The 20,506-nt window shown below is 42.6% G+C and overlaps 1 protein-coding gene across 1 annotated transcript; it reads right to left on the bottom strand.

The window, feature by feature from the left end:
- Positions 1-433: 433 nt before the first annotated feature.
- On the bottom strand, positions 434-19,143 carry LOC129339466 (vomeronasal type-2 receptor 26-like). Its single transcript, XM_054994047.1, has 5 exons — positions 19,006-19,143; positions 11,142-11,207; positions 9,623-9,850; positions 4,562-4,688; positions 434-1,335 (listed from the first exon to the last, which is right to left on the bottom strand). The coding sequence occupies exons 1-5, from the start codon at positions 19,141-19,143 to the stop codon at positions 434-436; spliced, it is 1,461 nt and encodes a 486-aa protein (XP_054850022.1).
- Between the last annotated feature and the right edge of the window lie 1,363 nt (positions 19,144-20,506).

Below are 20,506 nucleotides of genomic sequence, written 5' to 3' on the forward strand. Positions count from 1 at the left end.
AATGATTCAAATAAACAGGTAAACTTGCCTTCAAATTACAGCAAGGTTATTGTTATCTTTTGGCATATGTTTTCCCAAGCTGTCATTAGATCCACGGAAATACTTTTACTGAAGAAAAATCAGTCCTCAAAAATCACAGGTTTTACTTGATTGTCTTTATTCCTATACATGTCCAAAATTTTACTTGTACTGAATAATGTGAAGGGGGAAAACTCCTATGCATTTTTTAAAAAAACCAACCACATTGCATCCCATAATTCTTACACTCCGCTAAATGCACATAGAATTTAGAACCATTGACCACAAGGCAACAAACTTTGGAGGCAAAGTATAATGCCTATCCCTGACAAGCTTGTTCTGTAGTCACTTAGAAGCATTGTCAGTGCAGAAAAACTATTTTGAGCAATTTAAGATGCCTTATTATGTACATTTGTTACTTTCTTTTCCTTATGAATTGTTCCCTGCTGTTCATATCTGGCCTCAGCACAATGATGTAGCATTTAGGGAAGAAAATGCAACCCAGTAAGCCGGCACTAGAGGATAAGATGGAGAAGATCTCCACAGCCACCATAGATTTCCCTTTGGTACTCAGGTAGGCTGGCACAAAGGATGACCAAACACTGCAAAAGACCAACATGCTGAAGGTGATAAACTTGGCTTCGTTGAAACTGTCAGGTAACTTCCTGGCAAGAAATGCCACAGTGAAGCTGACCACTGCCAGGAAGCCCATATAGCCCAGGACACAGTAAAACATAGCGGCTGAGCCCTCATTGCATCCCAGTATAATTTCTTCAGGCACTGAATGCATGTCATCCTCTGGAAATGGGGGAGAAATGCTTAACCAAAGAGCACAAATGCCTACTTGAATAAAGGAACATGAAAGGACAATAGATTTCCCCAATCTTTTCCTCGTCCATTTTCTCATAGCCATTCCTGGTGTGGTAGCCATGAAGGCCAGAACTACAGTGATAGTTTTAGCCAAGATACTAGAAAGGGCCACAGAGAAGATGATGCCAAAAGCAGTTTGTCGGAGAAGGCAGGCCACCTTCGTAGGCTGCCCAATGAATAGCAAGGAGGAGAGAAAGCAAAGGAGGAGAGAAATAAGAAGAGTATAAGTGAGACTCTGGTTATTGGCTTTGACTATGGGAGTTTCCTGATGTTTCATAAATAGTACAGTCACCAAAGCTGTGATCAGAGCCAAACAAGTAGCAGACCAAGCTAAACCGATCCCCAGATTTTCTTCATAGGATAGGCAGTTTATGCTCTTGGGAATGCACTGATTGTGTTCTGCATTTGCATAGCCATCTTCCAGACAGTTGATACAAGAATCCATATCTAGAAACAGGAAAAAGACAATTGTACCAGACGAACACACAAATGTACTCCCAGCAACACAGAAGTCAATGAGAGGAGTGCCTTAAGACAACTAATAAGAGCTGTGTGCTGAGGAAGAGGCGGGAAGGCAGCATGGCATAGCCTGATCTTGTCAGATCTTGGATGCTGAGTGGGGTAGGTACTTAGACGGCAACCACCAAAGAAGACTCTGCAGAGGAATGGCAAACCACCTCTGCTTCTCACTTGCCTTTTAAAACCCCATGCTAAGAGTCACCAAAATTCTGTTGCAACAGGATATATTTACATTCTGAGGTACAGTGCAGATCTAATTTACAGTGAAATCCTAAAAAGAGTTACTCCAGGCTAAATCCATTGAAATCAATGGACTAAGATTGGAGTAACTGTGTTTAGGATTGCACTGTTAGTTAGCTTCCGAGTCAGAGGTTGTTAATTGTGCATGAGAGAAAAGGCTTAATTTAACACATCTTAAAAATAGATCTTTTGTTAAGTTCTCTTGTCTAAGTAGCCATGCAGTATGCTGGCAGAGTTTTCTGCGTTTAACATGTATCTTAGAGTCTCTTTACTTGACGTAGCGTGTGTTCGTCAAGTGTAGGGAGACACAATGTTAGCTGGGAAGGGTAGATCTGGTGGAGATTGCTCCTCAGAGAGTTTGTTAATTTCATCTTCACCTCCCAGAAGGCTTTGTCAATTTCACCTCTCCTGTCTAACTAGACTGGGCATGAACCAGAAAAAAACTGAACCATGGGGTTAGTGGTTCATAAGGTTTCCACGAACCATGAACTGGCATGGAACTGCTTGCAAGCGGCAGGTCCCTTTAAACTATCAACTGGCAGTCGGCGAGGGGGGGGATCCCCCCTGCCGCCTGCCAGCTGATAAAGGGACCTGCTGCTTGCAAGTGGCAGGAAAAGTTTAAATGGCCATTTCCCTAGCCCTTTAATATGAACCAAACGAACCAGTAGTCCAGTTTGTGGAAGTTCATGGAAACGAGCTTCCACAAACCCTGGTTTGCAAACCCCAAACTGGGCTGGTTTGTGGGGTTTTTTGGTTCGTATTTAGGTTCGTGCCCATCACTAATTGCAACCAGACTGCAGGGAGGAATGTAAGTGACTTGGTGCCAGGGTGGATTTGATTTAAATCACTAGTCATTAAGGCTTGATTTAAATCATAGTTTTCTACATAAAGACTAATTCTTGCTGGTATAACTTTAATATGCAAGTAGATGCCTGCCTTACCGATAGGTAAAGGCACTTCATTAAAGTATTCCCAAACTGGGTCTCTTTTACGGCCTGCTGCCATTATAGGTTTTTTCCTCCAAGGAAAGAATGTGATAAACCTCAGGTCATACACACAAAAGATCCAAAGACTTGTGCAGTATTGTGCTCAGAAAGTTTCACTTTCATTTTGTACTGCTTGCCCCTCCCTCCTCACACTTAGTTTCTTCTTGTGCAGATCTATTCCACTCCAAACAATCAGAAAAATATTGTTTCTATTCGCTGAACTTCTTGAAACTTAGCACTGGAGGGGTTGATTCTGTCTTCATAGGTTTGTAGAACAATAGGATTAAGGTCTTTTTCTCGACTCTGTTCATGTTATAACATTTTTGCTGTGAAGAAGAGGCATGTGATCTCTGCTGAGCTGACACAAATTCAGTTTTGAGAACTGCAAAACCAAGCATCTGTGATAATATCTTGTAGGCAGAGAAACTGCCCAATAATCTTACAAAAACCTCTGGAAGAGCATGACATTGTGAATGGATTAATGGAATTTATTTACCAAAAAAATTAAACATATACAGCCTTATTCTACATAATTAAAAACTAATCTTTATTTCATGATGGAATAACCTTTGGATGGTAATATATTTTCCTCAAAAAACATTTTATTTTTAAAAAATGCGATTTAAATCAAAAAAATCCGAACATGGGTCAAATTGATTGACTTATGTCGAATGTATATTGTGTTTATAGGTATATTTAGAAATATGTAGAATATGAGTCAAATTGATTGACTTTATGTTATAAAGATAAGAGATATAAGAGATATAAGAGGAAGTAAAGAGTAACATATAGAGTATAAGTTAAATTGGTTGACTTATAAATGTATTCATCACTTATGAGTACTCAAGTTATGTATAGGGAGGGATAAATTGTTTGTCCCATATTGATGACATTAGAATGAATAAGTTAGAGTACAGGATATTGAGAATATTACCAGTATTATTACTATTGAATAACATGCCAGGAATGTATTAGTTAGTTGATAAGTGAAGGGAAATTGACTTAGTACTGTGTTATAATAGACTAGCTTAGAAGAGTGTGAAAGTATATGTTTAATTGACAAAATAAGTTGAAATGAGTAGGGGAAGAATAGACAAAGGGTTGGAAAACTGTTGGAAGTCAACAAACGGGGGGGGGGAAAGGGAGGGGGTTAGAACTGGAATATTAAAGTAATTTGATTGTTATAAATGACAAAATATTTCTAATTCCAATAAAAAATTTTTTAAAAAATCCGATTTTTTAAATTTTTTTTAAAAAAATCATTGATTTTTATCCACCCTGCTTGGTGCCTAGGAGTTTGTTTGCCAGCCCTCCCACTATTTTTTCAGCCAGCAGGAGGGATAAAGTCTCTGGAGCTGCTGACAGGATTATACTTTGGCCAGTTCAGTCCATTCTCTTTTACAATTTAAAGGGACCTGGTGGGAGGCAGAGCTATTCAGCACTCAGCTGTCAATTAGTATTTCTTTTCCCTTTGAAGTTTAAAGGGTCGTTGCATTCTGTGGTATTCTGAGTTTTTTCTGGTGCTGCCACATCAATATACATTTTAGCATTTGGTCAAGAGGCTGCATGTCTGTAATTTCCATTGTCTGATGAATACTTCAGTCTCCTGCTATCCTCATTGATCCTCACTTCTTATTTCCAAATGTTCATAATTTTTTCAGTTCAGGGCAGTTTAAACATATTAAAGAGCAAAAGTATTCAGGTTGTATGTTTATGACTTTTCATCTGCCTGCACATTCCTAGAGAGTTTCCATATTCTGCAAGTTTTACAATGTCACTCTAAGCACAGTTCCACCATTCTAAGCCTATTGACCTTGGTTGAATTAGAAGAGTGCAACTCGTTAGGACTGTACTGTTAGACTTTGACATGTCGCTGCATGTCATTTTATGGGTTGATATATTTGGTATCTTCAAAGACTTTTTCTTACCTTTCTGGTCAGAGATCATCCCTTCTGGACAAGGAGTACAATCATAACAGCAAAATGGCTCCCCTTCCTTCTTCTTCCTGTTGAACCCAGGATGGCAGTTGTCATTGCAAACAGAAAGGGGTAGCATCTGCCCAGAAATATTGGTGTAGAATGATTAGACTATTGCTTTCTTACTGTGGCTTAATTTCCTGGTATATAAATAAAGGTGTCTTTGAGGTCAATTAATTCTTGAATTTTGTAGTGTATTAACTATAAAATGTTACGCTTTAAAAATATTACATTTTGATAACAGTCATTCCATTTGCTAATATACATGTCAGAAGAATGTGTGCCTGTCTGGGATGCTGTGTATACCTCAGATGCTAATGAACTCCTGTTAAACACATCTGTTTTGTGGATAGAGGTTTGGAGGATGGGAACTCCAAGAATTCTGCAGCCATGAATATTGTCTTTGCTTGTGATATTGATAGATTAATTGTCATTAGCCATAGGCCATCACAAGATTAAAAACAAAAAACATGCTTCATCTAAAAAGTTATATCCAGCATCATAGTTAGAAAAATTAAAATAAATTGTACCTCAAATCATAAAAATACCCCATTCTGGCCAGAAATTTAATTCTGGGTGCATTATATAGCAAGCAGTACAATAGATAATGAGGAAGGTTCCATAAATACATACCCGGTTTCCTTTGGACGGCTGAGAGTAATGACCGGCCAAGAAGGCTGATTGCATGGACTGAAAGTGCAGGGCAGTGAAAGAGGCTCTAAGATGGTAGTTAGAAATGCTGACTAGGTACATGGATCTCGAGTGGCCAAACTTTATTAATTTATACCAGAAGGCTGACCTAGATTTAGATATTGATACCCAATCGATCACTGCATCCAAATTCTAGATCCAGTCCCTAAATTGTGAGTTGTCTGAGGAAGCCTCTAACAGGTTGTCAGGAATAGTATACTTTTTGCAAATGGTGCAAAGAAAGCCAGAGCGAGTAAGATCTTTGGCTAAAAGGTAATTTGCAGATTGACGGCCTAGAGAATCAGAACTGGGAGAATTAGGCCGAATCCACACTTCCTTTTTGTTTCCACGCCTTTTTCGCAAGCTGTGCGCTGTTCATGCAGGTACTCATACGCTTTCCCAAACAGCAGGTGTGGAAAACAAATATATTCATGAAAGCTTAGGACGCAGGTGGGAGATTCTACCATGTGCGAAAGACAGAGTGCATCATCTCGTGGTGTCGCATGGCTGTGCTGCGAAGCATGCCAACCACAATCTGAGCCATCATCACAAATATCACACTCTGAGCATCCATGTTGTTAACTACTAAAAGCAGAAAACCACTCTGAGCAGCAGAATTTCCGGACAATGCCTTTAATGTGACAATCTAATTTCAAATTTGCCCACCATACCAACCAACCAGTTGTTAGAAAGTGGTCTGTGATGAGCAAAAAATGAGCCAATCAAAGATGAGGGAGAGGGTGCATTGCCATTTCTTAAAAGTCGGAATATCAGTATACCAGAAAATTGCCTTTTTTTAAAAAAAAAAAAAAAGGGAAGTGACGTGCGCTGTCAATTCTGACGCTGTAACACTTTACTCAGTGGTGTGTGGAGAAATGATTGTGCCATGAAAACACACTGGAAGGGTGAATGTGATGATGCACAGCATGGTAGCAGAATGAACCTGATTGCCACGACTGCGCAAGATAAGCGGATGGTGAGTGAGTGAGGATTCGGCCTTAAACCTTTTCCAATACTTTAGAACTACCACACAGTCTTTGCTTGTGTGACAAATGATCTATCACTGGGAACTGCTGTTGTCTGAAGCTTATCCTTCAGTTTCTTGAAACTGAGGGCCAAGCTATAAGTAACAAATGACACTTGAACGGCAAGTGGATTGAGTGGAGGGCAAGTGAACAGGGAGAAATACACTTGCCATTCAAGTGTCATTTGTCACTTGTAGCTTGGCCCTGACTCTCAGGGTCAGCTTCAGAATTTACAGTAATGGATTTGTTCATGTTCTTTCTTTCTTTATTATTTATGTTATATGACAAAGGGAGTTGCTGTAGATCAGTCCAGAAGGGTAGTACATAAAACATACTGTTGTTATTATTGTTATCTCAAATTAAAAGGAAATTTAGCAAAGAAAAATACAAAGAATGAAAAAAAACTTCATTTTTTCAAATCTATAATCATCTGAAAGATTTCTGTGGTGTCTTCCACATGGGATTAGGGTTTTACTGTTTCCTCACTCCTGATGCAACTGCAGATACAGTACAGAAGTAAAGGGGTTTGTGTACAGAAGATTTCCCAAGAATTTCCTACTCAAATACTCAAGTAATGGCTTCCCCCCTCCCCCGAACACTAGCGTTTTGCAATTGTTTAAAAGAAATCGACGCTAGAATATTGATATAATAATAATAACATAAAATTTATATACCACCCATCAGAAAAACTTAACGCCCTCTCAGAGTGGTTTACAAAGTATGTTATTATTCTCATGACAATAACCCTGCGAGATGGGTGGGCCTGAGAGTGCTCTAAGGGAGCTGTGACTGACCCAAGGTCACCCAGCTGGCTTCAAGCAGAGGAGTGGGGAATCAAACCTGGTTCTCCAGTTTGATGTAGTCGTTAAGAGTGTGGAACTCTAATCTTCTGGGAAGTGACATCATAACACAGGCCGTGGCCACCCTGGGAGTGCTCCCACGCTCTGGGGGGGAGATCGGGCACAAATCAGCCTGGAATGGGCCACTGCCAGGTGAGGGAACACTCCCCCGCCCAGCAGTGGCCTGGTCCTGGCTGTTTCGGGCCCTAATTTGGCCAAAATGGGCCCAAAGCGGCCGGGATTGGGCCTGAATTGGCCTGGAACAGGCTGCTGCCAGGCATGGGAAGACTCCTCCACCTGGCAGCGGCCCAATCACAGCTGTTTCAGGCCTGAATTGGGCTGAAAGGGCACAGATCAGACCCAAATTGGCCTGGGACAGACCGCTGCCAGGTGAGGGAGCACTCCCTTGCTCAGCAGTGGCCCAATTTGGGCTGTTTTGGGCCCAAATTTGGCTGAAATGGTTCTGAAGTGGCAAAGATTGGACCCGAATTGGGCTGGAAAGGGCCAGTGCCATGTGGGGGAACAATCCCCCACCCAGCAGTGGGCCAATCTGTTTGGGGCTGGATTGGGCCAAATTGAGCCTGAAAGGGCCCAGATCAGGCCCAAATCAGCCTGGAACAGGATGCTGCTGGGCAGGGGAACACTTCCTTGCCCAATTCAGGCCTTTTCAGGCCTGAATTGGGCCAAAATGGGTCTGAAATAGCCAGGATTTGGCCCAAATTGGCCTGGAATGGGCCACTGCCACATAGGGGAATGCCCCCCTGCTTACCAGTGGCCTGATCTTGGCTGTTTTGGGCCCAAATTGGGCCAAATCGGGTGTGAAATTGCCCAGATTGTCCCCAAATTAGCCTGGAACAGGCCACTACTGCATAGGGAGCACTCCCTCATGCCGCAGCAGCCCAATCCAGTCCAATTCAGGCCCAATCCAGGTCTGATCTGGTCTGTTTCAGCCAGCAGGAGTAATCTGTATCACCTGGGAGCATGGCATGCCACCCAGGAGCGTGCCCCTGAGACCCATGCCTCCCCTGCCAGCCAGGTAAATGGAGGCAGGGGGAGGAAGGTGAGAATAGGGGGTCCCCTGCCCCCAGTGGATATTTGGCAACTCTAGACCCAAATGGCTCATTTGGAGCCCTAATTGGCCAGTGCAAAGTGCAGCAAGGATTCCGAGGCCAAAAAAGTTGAGTCCAAGGTCCTCCTTCCCACTGGTGATAATAAGGAATGGCTGCCACAGGGCTAGGAATCAGGGAAAATGGCTGCCATGTGGGCTGGAAAATTAGTTTTCCTGCCCCCACAGTAGCCACTCAGGCTGTTTCTCTAATCTTCACAGCAAAGCAGGTTTGAGAAAGACTGGAGAAAGGCCGGGGAAACATCCAGAGGTGCATGAATGCAGCATAATGCCATGGGAATGCAGAGGGAAAAAAAACCTACTTCTCAAAAGCATTGAACTCAGGGCAAATAACTCCTGCAGAAGCCACTATATCCTGCCTATGCTAGAAGAATCCCAAACAGATACTCTGATAACTATGGGTTTTTATCCACATAGTTCTTACAATCCCCAGCATAATCTTTTTTAGATGCTTAGGACTCTTCCTCTCTTTCTACCAGCAGAAAAGCTGGCTCCATCCAGCAATGTATATTCTATCCCTTTGTTTCATGTACCTTTTTTCAGTTTGCCCACCTTTTAGGCAGTCCCCCTCCCCACTCCAATTTTGATATGGGTGGTGGGTCTCAGGAACATCTCCTCTCCAAGTTCTTTTTCTTATTGAGGGCCAAGATCTTGCTCATTGGCTCCAGCTTTTTGCAAATATCCCATTTTTCTAGGCACTGCTGGGTGATCCTTCCCTTGAAGATCAACTTCAAGGCACAGCAAGCAGAGGCCTCATTTCCTCTGCCACAAGTCTGCATGCCACTGAATCCCAAATATAGCAGTATCTACCACACCATGGCACAGCTAAGGAAAACCCTACAAGCGTTCCAGATGGGAGCGCTTTCATACCAACAAAGGAGATTCTCATTTTGTGGCAAGAAAGAAATCATGTTAGGAAGATGAGAGGACAACTCTTCAGTTCTGCTATGAAGCAACTCAAAGAAGGAACATAATTCTGTGCTGCTGCAAGACCAAGCAGGCAAAGTGGGGCCAAGTGAAATGCCCTGCCCTACCCCCACAGCACAAAAGCAAAGGTACTTGCCACATCTCCATAACTGTATCTGCCTAGGGGCTACATCAACACGTTAAAGAATATTCTGCTATAGTTTAAGTCTTATAAAAAAATCAGAATACAAAATTCTACCAAACAGTACCCCCCACCCCCACCCCCACCCCAAAAGAAGTGTACATTTAAGTGTATCATCAAATTTTGTTGTTTGGATCTGCTAGGATCTGTTATTGTATTGTAATGGATTGTCTTTAACATATCATGTTGTGTTTTGTCGTATTCCGTCAAATCATATTGTATTACCTGATTGAACCTTCTATGCCACATGATGCTGTTATCCTCAATTGTTAACTCTTTTCCAGGAGGAGCCCAGGGATCCACACTTCCCACTTTCACTCTCATCACGGAGTTATTTGGGAAGGTCACCCAGTTTGCAATATCAAATTCTGCAATTAATTGTCCATTTTCATCAAAATGCACTGTCTCCCCCTCACTGTTGTTGAATGAGGTGCTCTTTAGAAAGAAATGTAGCTAAATTCAAAGTGGAAAAAAAACAGGTACAATGAGACCATTTAGCAGTCTTCAAAATGACAAACATTATGCATGGATGGAATTTGATTATTTCAGACTTGGAAAAATCTCCTTGTGTAGAGAACAACTGGAGTCTCTGACCCAACAGTTTCCCCTTGATACTTGTCTCTTGTTCCTCTCCCACAGTGAAGCTTATACAATTTTGATAACACAGGTGGCATACCAGTTCAAGTAACAGAAGAATGAAGTGCTTCCTCTTCTCCCACCCTGCACATGTACTCACTTCTTAAGATAGCCCCTTCAGGAGATCAAGGAGTAACACCAAGTTGAGGTAACAAACACTCATTAATGAGAATTTAGTACAACTTCAACAAACGATGCACGCCAAGATGAGCAATCTATGTGTGTATCCATGAGGGCTTCTGGGAATATTCAATAGAGATTTTAATTCTTTTCTACAATAGAAGAAAATAGGGTGTGCCACTGGGATAAAATTTACCTGCCATGGGTGCAGATTCTGAGGTTTCTTCCTCTTCCCATCCATCAATGCTCTGTGTTTGGATTGGGATTCATACACAGTCTGTAGAGCATGGGCAATGGCATGGGCAGCATTGTAGACACAATAACTGTGTCCAGTCATACTCATTTCAAAGTAAGTTCCAGGAAGTTCCTCTAGCTTCTCTTCCCCTGTACAGTGCTCTATGATCTTATTACTTTCACTCACACTGGAATTCATCAATAAACAGTTGAATGTCTTCTCCCAGAAGCTTTCAATGAAACCATCTTCTTTTACCCAGGAAGGTTTTACAGTCTGGAGGAATGTCCTGAATCCCTGTGGTTTATTTGAGTGAACTGTCAAAGATAAGGCACCATGGAGGTGTTGTATACCCCAACCCCTTTCACTGGTACTTGTTTTGAAATCCCAGTGTGTTGTCCCAACCCATACTTTCCCACCAATTGAATCCAAGTCTGCTATGTGGAAAAACCAGAGCAAATAATACATGGATGGAGGTATACCATGGAAAACAAACACATTGGCCTTGCTTTTCATGAAAGTTGAAAATTTTTCCAACTCCCTTGACAATGTGTCTAACATGATGTTAATATATTCCCATTTTCGCATTTTTTCTATGAAGGCAAGACAGATACTGTGGGGGCTAAGTTTTTGCATGAACACTTCCAGTAACTTTTCACCACTGATATAATCCAGGACAAAGAACCCCACCCATGTCCATTTGAAATGCAGAAGTAACTGGGCAATCCCTGAGTATTGAAGGTTGTCCTTTGGTACCGTCTGATACAAAGAAGGGAACAGGCTTTTGTCGCTGAGTTCTGGTTCGAGGGAGCCGTAGCTGAGCTGAAAGGATATGCAGAGGTGTTTTAGTCAATTGTGTGTGTTTCAGTTTTAAGTGCTTGAAATCACTTTCTAACATGCATTTTCCCCCAACCAGGTACTCATTAGGATAAAATGAAGGCTTTACTTTCTGCCTTCGTAAATGAATCTGTGATCTGTAAGACAGCAATTACAGGATCCTTTCAAAGCAGCAATGATTTTTGGCATTCCACCTCCCCCCTTAAAAAAACCAGAACTCCAGCTGCCCATTCTGATTTCACTTGTCCTTCGTGTATAAGTACTTGTCTTTATTTACAGTTTCCCTACGTTGGATGCTTCCTGTTAAATTTAGCCAATTTTAATGCTGTTCTTTCCATAACTTTTAAACAAATGTCATATAAAGAATTAATTGAATAATATAGTATAGAAGTAGGAGAAATTAAACAAAGAATTAGAAGAACTAGCACTGAAATTGAACACAATGCAAAAATCTTAGCAACATTATTAAAAAGAACTAGTATGGAATTTTCTTTCCAATGTACATGGAAACTAAAGGGCGCTTCCTAGTACAATCTTCAGTATTAACTATGCATTTACCTATTAGTGGTTGATTTTAGTATATAATAAATATGTTTATCATGTTAGGGATGATATTAAACTAGTTACATAGCGATATGATTCTGAATGAATTAAAACAATAAGATTTGTAATGAAGATATGCAGCCCTCAAAAAAATCAGTATTTTTTCAGATTCAGATATTATGAAGGGCATAAATATAGGTATACCTGGGTCCTTCCATTTTAGTTTGATATTTGTATTTGGGTTGGGGGGGTTATGAAATTATTCAGTTCCATTATTTCCTAAGTGGGAATTTTTATGGGGGTGGGGTTGGAATGGTTGCTTGTAAAGCCAATTACACCAAAATTGCAGCAGATCTAGTTATGCTCGTCCACTAAATTGCACTCTGTACAAATGATGAACATGTTATTTCTAAAATGTATAAACTTCTGTTGAGGTTTGAGACAGAAGAAGAGCAAGTAAAAGAATGTGTGATTAAATTGGTAAAAAAATGTGAACATGACATTAATGGGGAAATGAGAAAATATGTGGACAAGGGGGTTGAAATTGACATTAATCTCTAATATAAAATAAATTTTTTATAAGATGATGTATCGTTGGTATATGACTCCTGAAAAACTGGCTAGAATGTATAAGGGTGCTTCAAATGTATGTTGGAAATGTGCTAAACAAGAAGGGACATGTTTTCATATGTGGTGGACATATAAGAAAACAAAGAGTTTCTGGTTGCAGATACAATAATTGATTCAGAAGATTTTGAAGATTAAAATCCACTTGAAACCAGAGACTTTTTTGTTGGGAATAATGGACAGCCAGTTGGAAAGAAGCTTAGGGACTTTGTTTATATTTTTGATTATGGCAGCAAGAGTACTCTATGTACAAAAGTGGAAAACTTCAACATTGCCTACAGTGGAGGAATGGTGGATAAAAGATTTGGAGTTTGTGTCAATGGAAAAATTTACTCCACTGATTAGGAAAAAGACATTAGTTACATTTTTGACTGAATGGAAATGGTTTATAGATTTTTACATGAAATGGATAATAAGGACTTGATGACATCTGGATTTATGGATTAAGAATCATGAACAACAGAAAAAAGAGGACTCTTATGTTTAACTTAGAATAAGTGAGACTCTGAAAATGATCCATATAAGTAGCGAAGGAAATCGGAACAATCTGTAGTTTAGTTTTAGGGGCTTTTTTTCTTTTTTCTTTTTTTTCTTTTTCTACTTGTTTATGTATTGTTAGTGTTCTAAAAAGAAATATTCTAAATATTCTAAATAATATTCTAAAAAGAAGAATTATTCTTCTTTTTAGAACATTTTTATAACTTCAATGTCTGCTGTCTTTAGCTTTTATATTATTATTTATAGTCAAAATAAAGAAAAATTCCATTCCAAAAAAAAGGAAGACTAAAACACTGTTATCACTTGAGAACCACAGAGGGCTCACATAATAAAATGCTCTTTCAGAAGGAGAGTGTCCGATAACTAAATCTATATATATAATTGAGCAAGTGTGTATCAGACAACTCACTTTATACCCTGGTGCACCACTAGAGGGTACTGCCACAAACAAAAGCCCAGGTAACTCACCATATCGCTCCAGAAAACTTGCCTTGGTGGGTAGCCCAGGCAGGAAACAGAAGCGGAGCAGGTAGCAATGCCCTCCCCATGCCTTAACCCAGCTGGTATTAGGTGCGGGTCAGGTGGCAATGCCCACCCCCACCTTAACCAAGCTGTTATTAGGAGCGGAGCAGGTGGCAATGACCACCCCTACTTCAGCCACCTGGTATTAGGAATGGAGCAGATGGCAATGCCCACCTCCCACATTAACTTAGCTGGTATTAGGAACAGAACAGGTGTCAATGTCCACCCCCTGCATTAAACCAGCTAATATTAGGAGCACAGCAGAAGGCAATACCCAGCCCCTTTCAGGCACCTGGGATCAGGAGCGGAGAAGGTGGCAATGCTCACTCTCTGCCTTAACCCAGCTGTTATTAGGAGCAGAGCAAGTGGCAATGCCGGCCCCAACCTTAACCCAGCTGATATTAGGAGAGTAGCAGATGGCAATGCCCTCCACTCTTTCACCCAGTTGGGATCAGGAGCAGACTAGATTGATATGCCCACTCTCTGCCTTAACCCAGCCAGTATTGGGAGCAGAGCAGGTGGCAATGCCCATCTCCAGCCTTAACACAGCCAGTAATAAGAGAGAAGCACTTGGCAATGATCACCCCCACATTAACCAAGCTGGTATTAGGACGAAGCAGGTGGCAATACCCGCCCCCCCTTCAGCCAGCTGGTATTAAGAGTAGAGCGGGAGGCAATGTCCACCCAACCTTATCCCAGCTGGTATTAGGAGCAAAGCAGGTGGCAATGCCCGCCTCCCTTCAGCCAGCTGGTATTAAGAGCAGAGAGGGTGGCAATGCCCACCCCCACCTTAATCCAGCTGGTATTAGGAGCAAAGCAGGTGGCAATGCCCATCCCCCACATTAAACCAGCTGGTATTAGGAGAAGAGGAGGTGGCAATGCCCACCCTCACCTTAACCTAGGTGGTATTAGGAGCAGAGTCAGTGGCAATGCTGCCACTCCCTTTGGCCAGCTGGGATCAGGAGCAGAGTAGATGGTAATGCCCACCCCTGCCTTAATCCAGCTAGTATTAGAAGAGAAGAAGGTGGCAATGCCCACCCCCACCTTAACCCAGTTTTTAAAAGCAGAGGAGGGGCAATGCCCACCCCCATCTTGACCAAGGTGTTATTAGGAGCAGAGCAGGTGGCAACGCCCACCTCTGTCATAACCCAGCTGGTATTAGGAGTAGAGCACGTGGCCATGTACACCCCCCGCCTTAACTTAGCTGGTATTAGGAGTGGAGCAGGTGGCAATACACACACCCTCCTTATCACAACTGGCAATAGGAGCTAAGCAGGTTACAATGCCCACCCCTGCCTTAACACAGCAGGTATTATGAGCAAAGGAGGTGGCAATGCCCACTCGCCTTCACCCAGCTGGGATCAGAAGCGGAGCAGGTGGCTATGCCCACCTCATGCCTTCACTTTGGTGGGATCAGGCACAGATCAGAAGGCAATTCCCTTCTTCCCTTCACCTGGCTGGGATCAGGAGCGGAGCAGGTGGCAACGCCCACCCCATCTTCACCCTGTTGGTATCAGGCGCCAAGCAGGCAGCAATCTCTACTCCCCTTCACCTGCCGGAATCAGGAGCAGAGAAGGTGGCAATGCCCGCAGCCCGTTCACCCAGTTGGGATCAGGAATGGAGCACATAGCAAAGCCCATCACCCGCCTTCACCTGTCAGGATCAGTCAAGGAGCAGGAGGTAGTGCTCGCTCCTCCCTTCATCCATCAGGGAACAGGTGGCAATGCCCACCCCCCTTCATCCAGCTGGGATCAGGCTTGGAGCAGGCAGCAATGCCTGCCCCCCTTCACCCAGCTTTAATCAGGTGCAGAGGAGAAGGCAATGCCCATTTTCCCTTCACCTGGCTGGGATCAGGAGCGGAGCAGGTGGCAATGCCTGCCCCCCTTTACCCGGTCTGTATCAGACATCCAGCAGGTAGCAAAGCCCACTACCCCTTCATGTTGCTGAGATCAGTTGTAGAGCAGGTGGCAATGCCTATCCCCCTCCTTCACTGGTTGGGATCAGTGATGGAGGAATAGTGAATGCCTGCCTGCCCACCCTCCCCTTTCTAGAGCCCATTGTATTCCCCCCCCCAACAGGCTTTGTTTCTAGTAAGTAAGTAAGTAAATAAATAAATAAATAAATAAATAACTAGTGGGTCAAAACCTCATCAAAACTTATCTAAATTATTCTTGTTTATAGCAGTTTATAGGTATAGAAAAACATTCTATGTGAGACTTTCTCTTGCGATCTGAAGAAATGCAATCCTTAAACTGGTTTACCATATCATCCACTTGTTTTGAGAACTAGGTCAATTTATGCCTGGTGAAGTGCTCTCCTTGTTTAATGAGTGAAGTTCACTTTCTTTGCAGCTTCTGTTTATCTCTTCAATATGTTTTGCCAACCCCAGCTTTCCTTCTGAATCATAAAACCACTGTGTGGTTTAGAATCAATTCATATATCTCACATATTACAGTGGTGGAGGGTGACAGAAAAACATTTCATGACCTACCTGTGAAATTTTATAGAAGTTTAAGATGTTTGCAATATGAAAGGAAGTCTCAGAGTCAAGTCCACCAACGATAGCCATCAAATTATTCATTATGTTGCAGTTGTAGTTGGGGGAAAATCTACCCTTTAGGGAAAGCAAGTGCAGGGTCGCTTTATAAGTCATGCCTGGATGATAATAGCTATCATAGATACAGGACCCCAAAGTGATATTAGGTAAAATGGTGGGATTTTCATTGATCTTCTTTACAGCAAATACCAAGGCCAGGATCTGCTGGTAGTTCTTTGGCACCACACTGCAATGAGAGTTACATTTTGCATTTCACGTTTCTCACGCAAAGTGCAGAAGAATAATTTCTTATAGCCTCGATTATTGTATTTAAATGTTTTCCATCGTGTCCACCATAGGAAGATTTCCAGGGTGTCTCATACTATATATTAAAGCAAAGGGTCAATAAATATATTTCAAAAACCAACAAAAAGAGCAAATATAAAAAACTAGAAAAAGAAAATAGCTTAAAAACAAATGGAAATGTGGTACTTGGAAAACATTACATGCACTTTGAGCATTTATGGAATTAGCCAAATAAATCATATTTGGCATTCACATACTGCATACATTGCCTGACAAACTTCATAACTACTACTCCAACAATGCTGTCAACTACATAGTAGGATGGAATTATTATTTCTATATTTGTGATGCTGTATGAGGTTAGGAGAATAGTGGTTTCCTGATTGATAGCCATTCAGTTTATGGCTGAGATGAGAAGTAAGCAAGTTCACATTCTTATCCAGCAAGGAACTCAAATCAACTATCATCAAAATACATGCAAATAATGGTAAGAACATACATGAACCTTATGATACCCAATCTGGTGAGAGAGAAGAGTAATCAGTGAAAGTTGATAAACCATAAGGAGTAAAGCAAACAGCAGGAATTGTGTGAGTCACAGACTAAAAGGAAAACCTTTTATGATGTGGGTAAAATAATGACAATTAAATAACCAAGGGAAATGAGATCACACTTGTTTTGTGGTTGAAGGAAAAGCTGAAAAACATAATTGGCAGTAAAAGATATGCGAACAAGGTACATTGGCATGACAGATCTAAGGGAAATGTCTAGTAGGGGTTTAAAAACTACTGACTTAAAAGAATGATCCTCATATCTGACACTTTTGTGAAACGTTGAAACTGCCATGAGACAAGGCAGAGAAAAGTACATATCTGAAAAGCCCAGATAAGGCAGGGTCGTTATTTCCATGACGAAGGTAAAATATTCTTCCAGTTCTCTGTTGCTTATATTGTTTTCCTTCAATATCTTCTAACAAAGTGAGTTCTGTGGGAGGGGGAAGGAAGAAGATTTCTTACACTGTTTCCTTGATGAAAATTTCTGAAGGCTCTTCACTGAAATTAAAGGAGTGGCGAAGGAAAAGGACATGAGAAGCAATTTGTCCAATGATAAAGTCTCCTGGTTGATAAAACTCATGTAAAATGGGGAGGGGGTGACATACTCTGCAGTTAATGGATGGCATTTTCACTTTGGGGTGAAAAAGATACGGCTTCAACACAACATGAGGCAGCAGCCCAACCAGCAACACAAAGAAGACCATCATTTTGGAAACAAAACTTCCATTACAGACATGCATTCCTTTGTTTTCTTCAGTGACGTTAAACTGCCTCACTTCACCCTGGTTAAAAATCAGTACAAATGGCAGCTACTCCGCAAATTTAGTGCACTAATTTTTTTCCCATAATTGATAATCCTTCATGAGATACCTTCACGAATATATCTTTAACATCTTGGTAGGAGAATGTTCTTAATACTTGGTTATTGCCACTTCATTTTAATGATGTCTCTGTGTTATTATCAACACCCCCAGAATTCTCTCTCCCGGTCTCCCTGACTCCTCAACCACTTCTAAGTGTTATGAAGAGCTCTTATACCATCAGGCAGTTATAAGAGCTCTTCTGGTGCAATTTTTAAAATTTCTTTATGGCCTTCAGATATCCTTAAGGACTAGAATAATTATATGAGAAATGCTCATAATTACAGATGAGAAAATTACTATCTGTATTACTAACAATGTGGTGTACTTGGAAATGTAAGTTGTCCATTTAGGTAAAGAGGAAAAGAATATTTCTCTTAATAGCACTAAGTTTTTAGGTGTGTTGCCTTTTCTGTAATTTAGGATTTGAGTCAACTGAGAGGACGTGTTTTCATGAGAAAAGGAAGAGAATGATGAAACCATGGGAGGTAAAGATATGTGGAAACACACATGAATGTAGGAGACTGAAAGGAAATGCCATTTAGAAGGTATGAAGTACAAAAATTACTGGAAATTTCAAGCATGACCCTTGCTTCTGAGCAATATTACACTGAAATGTGAATGTGATAAAGCTGGAATAATTTCTCAGTGATAAACGAGGCAGACCAAATTGCTTGACTGAGAAGCCCAGATATTTCCTGGATGACATTTTTCTGTTTTCTGTTCTCTATGTCTTTTAATTTTTTTCTAATAAAATGGATGCTACATTGGAAAACAAAAAGAGAATTCCTTACATTTCTTCCTTGACCAAAATTTTAGTAAGCTGTTCACTAAAACTAATTGAATAGCGTAGAAAAAATATATGGGTACCAATCTCTCTGATGACAACTCCTTGTGGTTGATAAAAGTGGCAAGAAATGGGGAAGGGATCATATACTTTGCACTTAGTGGAATGAACTGAATGTATCTGCAACAGAAGATGAGGCAGTAGCCCAAGCAACAACACCAAATAAGAACGTCATTTTGAGGACAAACCTTCCATTGCAGAGGGAAGCTTTCTCCAGCCCCCCCCCCACAAATTTAGCTTGATCTACTGCTCGTCAGGTGATCGGGTGGGGAACTTGACAAGTGCCAGTGGCAGGGCTGTGGTCCTGGAGAAGTGTGCACTCAGTCTGCCTTCCCTGAAGATATATATGTGCTTGCTGGAGGTTCAATGCCAGGGAAAATGGTAGGCTGAAGGGGCCACACCCATGGACTGCATGGTGATGTGCCCAGCCTCCGGGACATTTGGCCTTTTCCTGGAATGGGCGATGAGGGATTGGATGGGTTTCCCTCACATCGTGGATAAACGGATGACTTTTGGACAGTGGGAGCAGGCGGGCAGCATTAGCAGCAGAAGACTCCAGCACCTGGGCCATGGGGTGGCTGAAGAACTGGGACAGCCCATGCGAAGTTGGTGCCTCCTCCACATGCATGGTGTGGTAAGAAAGCTGGACAGGCACAATGCAGCCCCCCCCCTGGACAAATTAGGGGCACAGTGCAACACAGTGGATAAGGCATTTTTGGAAAATAAGCACTGACAGCAAAGATTATGCTGCGAGAGATCCAATAGCTCCCAGGGAGTGGGCACCTCACCCGTGGGGCAGTGGCAGCCGGGAGACAGCTCACAGCTGATTAGCCAGGGCACCTGTGGGGTGGTGCTCCCTCATCACCACATTCGGTCACTGGATAGTGGCAGGCAGGCAGATCCCAGGGCCTGGCAAACCTTCTTGGTGTTCACAATGTGGTATCCTGGTGACACACACTCATGGATAGCTGGATGGCCTTCTGGGTGCAATCTGATGCCACAAGGGATATGTGAATTGGAGTATATGGGAATGGTTTTGGAACACCAAGAGAGGGCCAGTGGCCTGGTTAGCCAGCAGTATCCTCAGAGACCTCACATCCTGGAGCTCTCCTCATCTTGGTTGCGGTAGCTCTCTGAACCAACAGGTTTCAGAACAAGGTAACCTTGATCAGGTGTGCCAAACAAGCAGGGTTTGGGTGGTGAGCAGGCAGTTGTCACGCTCAGGGTGAGTCACACGACAGGTCCACAGACTGGGACTCCACATGGTTGTTTTGGAGCATGCCACGTTCCAGGGGTTGGGAACAACATAGGAGATCTCAGGACAGGATAGTTGGAACCTTCCTGGAAGACCTAGGTGGGCTGAGAGAGAGTGGGTGCACACCCAAGACCGCAGAAAGCAGATGGTGGCCAGCTCATTTGCCTACAACACAAGGGGCGGGCCCCAACAGACAGCCTCCTGGTGTAGCGTGCCACATTGGACAGAGGCCTGCTAAGAACCTCCCCACCAGGGCACCTGGCAGCTGGTTACAGGGGGAACATCTCGCTGAGTATATGGGAATGGGACCCCATCCCCCCACGAGGGTACCTGGCAGCTGATCATGGGGAACAACCAGCTGAGCATACCAGATTAGGCACTTCCCCCTCCCCCTGCCAAGGTGCTCAGCAGGTGATCATGGGGAACACCCAGCTGAATGTACCAGATTGGGCACCTCCCTGCCTAGGTTATGCTGAGAATATGAGTACGCCTCCTCAGAGTCAGCCACTCACCCTCTGAGGCCATGCTGCTCAGGGCAGCCCTTAGCCTGGCATCCTCAGGAGCCATTCGGGTGGGGGAGTTGGTAGTAGCTTCAGACAGAGGCACACTGGGCATGACAGTGACAGAGGGGGACACCTGCTTTGAGGGCGGCACCTTGTGGGCCAGGATCCGGCATCCCAGGATGGACCAGCAGGGGCGGGGGAATGGCAGTGCAGCTCCAAGGGGCAGAGAAGGA

The sequence above is a fragment of the Eublepharis macularius genome, chromosome 12, assembly GCF_028583425.1.
Source record: "Eublepharis macularius isolate TG4126 chromosome 12, MPM_Emac_v1.0, whole genome shotgun sequence".
Taxonomy (NCBI): Eukaryota; Metazoa; Chordata; class Lepidosauria; order Squamata; family Eublepharidae; genus Eublepharis; species Eublepharis macularius.

Excerpts from the sequence above, each read along its gene's own strand:
- LOC129339466 (XM_054994047.1), bottom strand. The coding sequence starts at position 19,143 with ATGCATGTGGAGGAGGCACCAACTTCGCATGGGCTGTCCCAGTTCTTC. Across the intron at positions 11,208-19,005 it reads GTCATCCGTTTATCCACGAT|CTCAGCTACGGCTCCCTCGA; the intron begins GTGAGGGAAACC and ends ATATCCTTTCAG. Across the intron at positions 1,336-4,561 it reads GATGATCTCTGACCAGAAAG|ATATGGATTCTTGTATCAAC; the intron begins GTAAGAAAAAGT and ends TCCTGTTTCTAG.